This window comes from Ovis canadensis, chromosome 10 (assembly GCF_042477335.2).
Source record: "Ovis canadensis isolate MfBH-ARS-UI-01 breed Bighorn chromosome 10, ARS-UI_OviCan_v2, whole genome shotgun sequence".
In the NCBI taxonomy this organism is placed as follows: domain Eukaryota; kingdom Metazoa; phylum Chordata; class Mammalia; order Artiodactyla; family Bovidae; genus Ovis; species Ovis canadensis.
The window spans coordinates 47147216-47155260 of NC_091254.1; the positions used below are offsets into that span (position 1 = coordinate 47147216).

At 50.7% G+C, this 8045-nt stretch overlaps 1 protein-coding gene and 1 non-coding gene across 2 annotated transcripts; both read left to right on the forward strand.

Annotated features, from left to right (window-relative positions):
- The first annotated feature begins 853 nt into the window (after nucleotides 1–853).
- Nucleotides 854–926, forward strand: TRNAG-CCC (transfer RNA glycine (anticodon CCC)). The gene has a single exon. It is a non-coding gene; the product is annotated as a tRNA-Gly (tRNA).
- Nucleotides 927–5357: 4431 nt separating this feature from the next.
- GPR12 (G protein-coupled receptor 12) lies at nucleotides 5358–6362 on the forward strand. The gene has a single exon (XM_069602118.1). The coding sequence runs from the start codon at nucleotides 5358–5360 to the stop codon at nucleotides 6360–6362; it is 1005 nt and encodes a 334-aa protein (XP_069458219.1).
- The last annotated feature ends 1683 nt before the right edge of the window (nucleotides 6363–8045 follow it).

Here is an 8045-nt window from a genome sequence, read left to right on the forward strand (position 1 = left end):
ACTGTTAGTAACGGTAGCTGTCACTGATAGACCGTAGCTTTCTGTCAGGCTGGGATAAGCATACCGTGCCGTTTACACCAGCCCTAGGAATAGCTGCTGTTGACACCCTCAGTTTTACAAATAGGGAACAAAGGCAAGTTGTTTACTGCTCCAGGGCACACAAGTCTGCTCACTCCTGGCTTCTGAGACTAAATATTTATTATATGATAGTTGGCCTTTTGACTTGAATGTATCAGCCTGGTTAATATGTACATGCGTGCTTCAGTCATGTCTGATTTTTTGCAACCCCATGGATTGTAGCCCACCAGGCTCCTTTGTCCATGGGATTCTTTCTCCAAGCAAGAATACTGGAGTGGGTTGCCATGCCCGTCTCCAGGGGATCTTCTGACCCAGGGATCGAACCTGTGTCTCCTGCAGCTCCTCCACTGCAGGCAGATTCGTTTCTGCTGAGCCACCGGGGAAGCCCCCTGGTTAATATAAATCTCCCCAAACCAGGGTGCATCTGCAGAGGAGTGACTGTCACTCTGTGAGGATTCATGGCTGGCTGGTCATTTCCCCTGAAGACAAGCTCCAACATGCTGGCAGCAGGGTTCTCTACTTCCTGTGAAGAGCTCGTGGTTCAGAGCCCGGCACAGAGTGGGTGTTCCATAAGCGCAGGTCATCAGCTTGGAGAGGAGAGTAACAAAGCTTGGTAACCTGGGTGCCTAAAAAAAAAGTGTACCTTCTGAAACTTGACCTGTACATTTTCCCTACTGAGTCGACAAAAAGTATTCAATCTCTTCTAGGCTCCCTTTGAGTGGATACAAAATCATCGCATCCCTCAGTGGTTCTCAGGAGTTATCCTCAGGGGACTTCCTTGGTGGCCCAGTGGCTAAGACTCTGCACTCCCAATGCAGGGGGCCTGGGTTCGATCCCTAGTCAGGGAACTAGATCCCACATGCTGCAACTGAGTTCACATGCTGCAACTGAGTTCACAGGCCTCAACAAAAAGATTTTGCATGCTGCAAGGAAGATCAAAGATCCTATGCCCGCAGTGAAGACCCAGCATAGCCAAATAAATATATAAGTGTTTTTTTAAAAGAGTCATCCTCCAACCAAATCTGTGCTCTGGCAGTTTCCATCCAGCTGATGGAAATGAGAAAAGTTAGAACACTGTGTTGAGTTTTCATAAAACAAGATGTATTTCATGTAAAGCACAATCTTTAAAAACAAAACAAAAAAAAAGCACTACCCTTTTGTTTGAGATATGTCCTTTTGTGAATGCCTAAAATTGTCTCTCTTTCCTTTTGAAATAATAATGAAAGTAGTTAGAAGTGTGCTTGCCTAAATGAACTTATGGAACAAAATAAAAGTCCCCAGGTCAGTCACTCCTTTCTGTTGTTGCTTCACCCGGTGGGGAAACTTACCAACCCACGAAATGCCAGTTTCTGGGTGTCACTGATTTTACATAATCGATGTAAACTCGGTTGACTATGAAGCAATCAGAAATGTGAGCCTTAGATAATCAAGGGTTAGGACAGGTCAAGTCTACTGCCAAGCAAAGAAAGCATTGATCGCCTGCCATATACGCCTGTGTATTAGACAGGCATCGTCCAGGGATGAAAACGTAGAGCTGGTTATCCTCCTTCACTGTTAGCAAGACCACTGCTAGAGCACTTCCAGCCACATGTTGTCACGTCCCGTGTACACACCTTGCAGAATTTGGGGTGTAAATGAGCATCCCCCATCTCTTTGACTTGCTGAAGGAGTCAAGGAGAGGCAAGATGCTTTACCTCCTACACAATCTCTTGCCGAAGTTATAGAAAAAAAAAATGACCACGAAGACAAAGAACGTGAAGAAAGCAAACGTCACACACTGAGGGGATCTGCTGCAGTGTCCCGTAACGGGGGTGAGGCGAACTGAGAACACAGCCTTGAGCGTTACTGAAGGCTGGGCCAGAGTGTGTGGCAATTTCTCTTGCCAGCTGGGGAGACGGTCTCAGTGTGCCAGCCCAGGGCTGCCTGAGGCCACGTTCATGGCTGTGCGGGAGATGCTGGTCTAGGAAAGGACAGTTTGAGGCTGGCAGAGACGGGCTGATGAAGGGCCTCGGCATGCAGGTCGGATCCTGTTCTGGAGCTTCTCCTCCACCCTGAGTCTCTCTAGGACCTTTCCCAGCCGTGCCAGACAGCAGCATCCATTTTAAATCAAGTTGGGCTGAATCGCATGTCTGCCCCCTGGCCACAGAAGTCCTGACAAATACACCGATACACATAGAAGTATGGAGTCATGTTTAAATTCTTTTTTGTGTTACAAGCAGCCTTTCAAGGGGAAGGAGTGACAGCAGGACAGTGAATGCACAGCTGACCTTGGTCATTGGAGGAGATGCCCTGGCTCCTGGCTCCCAGGTTTCACCATTGAGCTGTATCCAAGCCCCACGTGAGTTTTCTTAGTTTCTTCCTTTAACGCTTTCCAGATCTCAAAACTGCATAAACCTGCACATCTCTGCCATCCGTCTATTACCCTTTCTCTTCTCAATCTTCCATTCTTTAATTTATTTAAAAACTTTTTATTTTTATTTTTGCTGCACCACGTGGCATCCTGGATCCTAGTTCCCCCACTAGGAACCGAACCCACATCCACTGCATTGGGAGCATGGAATCTTAACCACTGGACTGCCAGGGAAGTCCTGCAAACCTCCATTCTTTTTTCCTATTTCCTTAACACGTTAAAGAGGGCGTGAAATCCCACGGCTGTAAGCCCTGTAGGTCAGGGCCCGACTCTGTGTTATTGATGAGAGCAGTGTCTGGCTGGTGCTGTCACTCACTTTCCCTAAATCGTTCTGCTGAAGCGAGGCTCCTAAAATGTTGGCAGGTGGTTTGAACTGTGTCATACTGAAACAGCTATCTGTATGTTGAAGTGACTGTTTTCCTCGCCTTATTCTAAAAACGCTTTGATTCACTGCCTAACAGTTGAGAGGAAGATGCATATCCCTACATTACCGCATTTGCTACCTGGTATTACTTCTGCTTTTTATGTGTCCGTCACTACCAGACTGTACCTGCCTGTGAGCAGAGACCACGGCTTACTGGATTTGCATGCCCAGCCCTCATCGTGCTTCTCCATGAGGTACAAGCCATTCTTAAAATGCCATAGAACCTTGCTTCTTGGTCCGTGGGCCAGCAGCATCCGGATCACTGGGAAAGAGGACTGCCAATGCAGAATCTGGGCTCCGCCCCAGAACCACTGGTTTGCAGTTGAGACCTGGGGTGCAAAGAGAGCTGGGGTGATCTTGCAGAGGCAGGGGCTGATTGACAGGAGAGGGGAGGAGCGGGGAGGAGGGGGAATCCTGGTGGGTGAGCCTGAAGGGCGGGAGTGAGGAGTGACAGTAAGTTCAGAGGGAAGATGGGGCCCCCGGAGGAGGATGCGTCTGCAGGAAGGAGTTAGTTCTAGGGTCCTACGCCCTGCAGACCACCTTTATTTACACAGAAACTATTTCCCCTACCTCAGGGTGGAGAAAGGTAGCTGGGAAAACCTTCACTGCTGATGGGGGAAAGACCAGAGTACCACGCCTTTTTCTTCTCCCATCTTGAAAGAGAGACCATCTTTAAACTTAGGATCTCCCAGGTGCTCTGAATTTTGCATCCAGAGGAGACAGGGTCATAAAAGCAGATAGCCATCAGGTTCTCAATCTTAGAAACTATTGAATGTGTTCAAATGGAAAGATAAACTAACATTGCCACTTCAGTGCACCAATGAATTGGGTTTTGGCCGGCATCTGCTTCTGCAGGAAGTCTGTAAATGATTTCCATTGGAAAACGCAGCTCGGGGAACACTTAATAAGTTCAATTTGATGATAATAATGATGATTCACGTAGCAGCACCCTATATCCAGTGAAGCAAATATTCCCAGGGAATAGTGATTAAAATAAAAAAAAAAAAGCTAGGTCCAGGACTCACCTAAGGAAAGGGGTCCCTTGGGGATCAGGACTGAAGTGTGGTCAACTGCAATTCCGAAAACAGCTGGCTGGATCAAAGACCCTGCTTCCCTAAACCTGCTCACCCCCGCCCCATCCCACCTCACCAACCTGAGTACCACCCTAGGCATTTCTTTTGGTCTTGAAGGCAGCAGTTTAGGGAAAGGCGTGGAGAAGCGGGCCCTGGAGACCGGGCCGCCCCAGAGAGACCTCGGGAAAGAAATGGGTCACGGGGCTCCGGGCGGCGCTGTCCCGCCCCAGGCCGTGCGAGCCCCGGGTGGGATGCGGGGCGGCGGCGGCCACCGTGACGCTGCAGTTCCCTGCGTCCGGCTCCTCTCGCTCGCACCCGGCGGTGGGGGGCTCTCCCCGCCCGCGCGCCCAGCGCAGCCCCGACCCGTGGGGCGCGCGCCGGCCTCCCGGGGCTCCGGCGGCGGCGCGCGCGGGGGCGGCCGCGCGCGCGGGCGGGGAGAGCGAGCGGCAGGGCGGGGAGAGCCGGGCGCGCGAGCCGAGCCCGCCGCTCACCTGCCGCCGCTGCTCACCTGGCGCGGAGCGCGCCCCCGCCCTCCCGGCCAGGCCCCGCGCGCGGCCGCCGCCCCTCGCCCCGCGGGTCCGGCGCCGACATGCGACCCGGGTAGCGCTTCGGGAGCAGCGGAGGAGCCCTCCCCCCGCGGCCTGGGCGCGCCAAGGTGACCCCCGCGATGTACCCGCGCCCTGTGGGTCCCCTCGCGTCCCCTCCCGTCCGCCGCGGTGCCTGGGCATCCGTCTGTCCGTCCGTGTCCACACCTCCATCGCGCGCGCCCTCCTTTCGTGGCTCTGCGGCGACTGCCCCGTGCGCACGGGGCTGCGGGGCGGTATGAGGGGGAGCGGCCAGGACACCCTTTGTTCTGGCTGGGGTGTGAGTGTGCGCGCGCGCCGGGCGCCTGGCGGGTGGGAGTTTTGAACGTTCCAGCGAGGATGGCAGCCCGGCCCGGCTGGAGAGCTGTCGCCGCGGCGCGGTCCCCAGCCGCCCACCCCCCGCCCCCCGCGACAGCCCCGGTGCCAGGCGGCCGCTCGTTGGCGGCACGCGAGACACATTTTCACGTGTGTCCCCAGCACTTGAGCAAAACAGACCGCCGCGGTCCCGCGTGTGCCTGCCCCGCTCGCGCGCCTGTGTGCAAGTCCCATCCCGGGTGTCCCCCAGCGCCAAAACGGCATTTTTGTTGTTTTTGTGGGTTTTAAGCCACGGAGACTTTGGCTTTTGTCGTATTTCTTACCAGGTTGTGATTTGGGAAGCTTGTGGCATTTAGGGGCAGTGTCTAAGTAGGGCTGGCTCGCTGTTGGTGTGGCTTTTGCGTGATGTCGGATTGTCGTCCTGCCGTATCTCTAAACAGCCTGTCTTTTCGTTGAAGAGGACAGGGGTTAAAATGAATGAAGACCCGAAGGTCAATGTAAGCGGGCTGCCTCGGGAGTTTGTAGATGCCGGTGCCTCCGGGAACATCTCCGCGGAGGTCTCCTCCCAGGTCCCTGTCCTGCAGCCGGAGCCAGAGCTGGTGGTTAACCCCTGGGACATTGTCTTATGTACCTCGGGAACCCTCATCTCCTGCGAAAATGCCATCGTGGTCCTTATCATCTTCCATAACCCCAGCCTGCGGGCACCCATGTTTCTGCTGATAGGCAGCCTGGCGCTTGCAGACCTGCTGGCTGGCATTGGACTCATTGTCAATTTCGTGTTTGCCTACCTGCTTCAGTCAGAGGCCACCAAGCTGGTCACCATCGGACTCATCGTGGCCTCCTTCTCTGCCTCCGTCTGCAGCTTGCTGGCCATCACGGTTGACCGCTACCTCTCCCTGTATTACGCCCTGACCTACCACTCAGAGAGGACGGTCACGTTCACCTACGTCATGCTCTTCATGCTCTGGGGGACTTCCATCTGCCTGGGCCTGCTGCCGGTCCTGGGCTGGAACTGCCTGCGGGACGAGTCCACCTGCAGCGTGGTCAGGCCTCTCACCAAGAACAACGCTGCCGTCCTGTCCGTCTCCTTCCTCTTCACCTTCGCACTCATGCTGCAGCTCTACATCCAGATCTGTAAGATCGTCATGCGGCACGCCCATCAGATCGCCCTGCAGCACCATTTCCTGGCCACCTCGCACTACGTGACCACCCGGAAGGGGGTCTCCACCCTGGCCATCATCCTGGGGACCTTCGCTGCTTGCTGGATGCCTTTCACCCTCTACTCCTTGATTGCTGATTATACCTACCCCTCCATCTACACCTACGCCACCCTCCTGCCCGCCACCTACAACTCCATCATCAACCCCGTCATATATGCTTTCAGAAACCAGGAGATCCAGAAGGCCCTCTGCCTCGTGTGCTGTGGCTGCGTCCCGCCCAGCCTGTCCCAGAGAGCGCGGTCGCCCAGCGACGTGTAGCGGGGCTCTCCCGCTAGGAGAGCCTGCGGGAATTTACCAAGCACTCCCACTGCCTGGCCGGACCGTTGAGATGCACTCCTTCCATCCTTTCTGCTGGAGTCTCTCTTGAGCCACAGGAGCACTTTGAAGCATTCACTTAGATGAGTTAAGTGATTGAAGTGAAAATAATGTCATCAGTGTTTTCACCTTTTTAAAAGCAATTGAGTTCTTTGCTCAATATTATTTTGTTTTATTTGGGATGGATTTTTTTTAAAGTATTTTATTTGAAGGTGGGGCTTATGCTTTTTTATTGTTTGGAGGATTAATATTGTCAGGGGAAAGGAAGGGATGTAACATGGCCATGAAATTATAAAAGGTAAACTGGTCCCAGAGTTTTTACCTGGACTTTAAAATAAAACTGAATTATTGAGGAAATTGGAGAAAGTACTTTTTCCAGACCTTTTTAAAAATGTCAAGGTAGATTTTTTAAAATACTGCATGTATCTAACAGAATACAATCACTCTGAAGCCAATAGTCTATGTGATTATGTTATGGATTTTATTAACACAAACTGATTTTATTCACGTGAACTCAGTCGTGAGTTACCAACACTGAAACGATAAACTCATTTTTATTCATTCTTTCTTTACTTTCAGCAGTTGCTGCTCACAAGAATTATTTTGGTATTTCTATGACTGCTGTTAACTCTTTCTGCATGGCTGCCTATGTCAGCTAGACCACTAGTTTCAAATGTTGCCATGTGAATCCAGAACCAGAGGAGTCATTTTTCAATACAGTTTTTCAATATGACCTTCTAAAATGAAATATGAAATGTGTTGTGATTTACGTACAAAGTAGGATTGATTAGGTATAACACGGTGGTTTCCTAAGCTACAGTCTGTGTTCAGGAAACAAAAGAAAAAAATTAGTAAAATGTTCGAATTAGATTAAATTGATTTTAGTATATTCTGAAAAAATGAATCAATGTGAAGCTATCACAAAATATAAAAAGCATCACTTTTCCTGTCTAAGAATGTATTAATAGTTTTTCTTGGTTGAACCAAATAGAATGAAATACGGTAGACCCAGTATTTCTGATTCATACACTGTCTATGGTGTCAATGCATTTGAAACAGATGGTCTTCTATTTTACCAATTAAGCTTGTGAATAAATAACACACATATCTGATTGTGATGTGTATCAGCTATATTCTGTACATTTACGAGCAGAATGGCCACGTGGCTGTTTATGAAAAGTTGAATTTGAATTCCTTTTCTTTTCACCAAAAAACAACTTAAATTCAATAAAAACTATATTGCCTATTTTCAGAGAGCCAGGATTTAGTCCAGGAAATGACACAGAAAGATTCATTTTAAATATATCATAAAACCATTGTGTTTGACTGTCTTCTGCTAGCACAGAGGATACTTTGGACACAGAAAACCTTGCCTCCAGTTGCAGTGTGTTTATAGCTGTGGCTGTACAACCAGTGGGAGAATTTCTGGACAGCCCATCAATGTAGCCCATTCAGATGGTGGAAGATCAGTATTTCAGGGTCCCTGGGGAATCATTTGTAGTAAATTAACCTATTTGGTCTGTCCCAAATGTTATGTTCACAGTGGTCTGAGGCCCTTCTGGCAGCCTGCAGGGCTGATACCATCTCTCCAGGGCCCCTTCTAATGCAGCCCAGGTGTGGATCAAT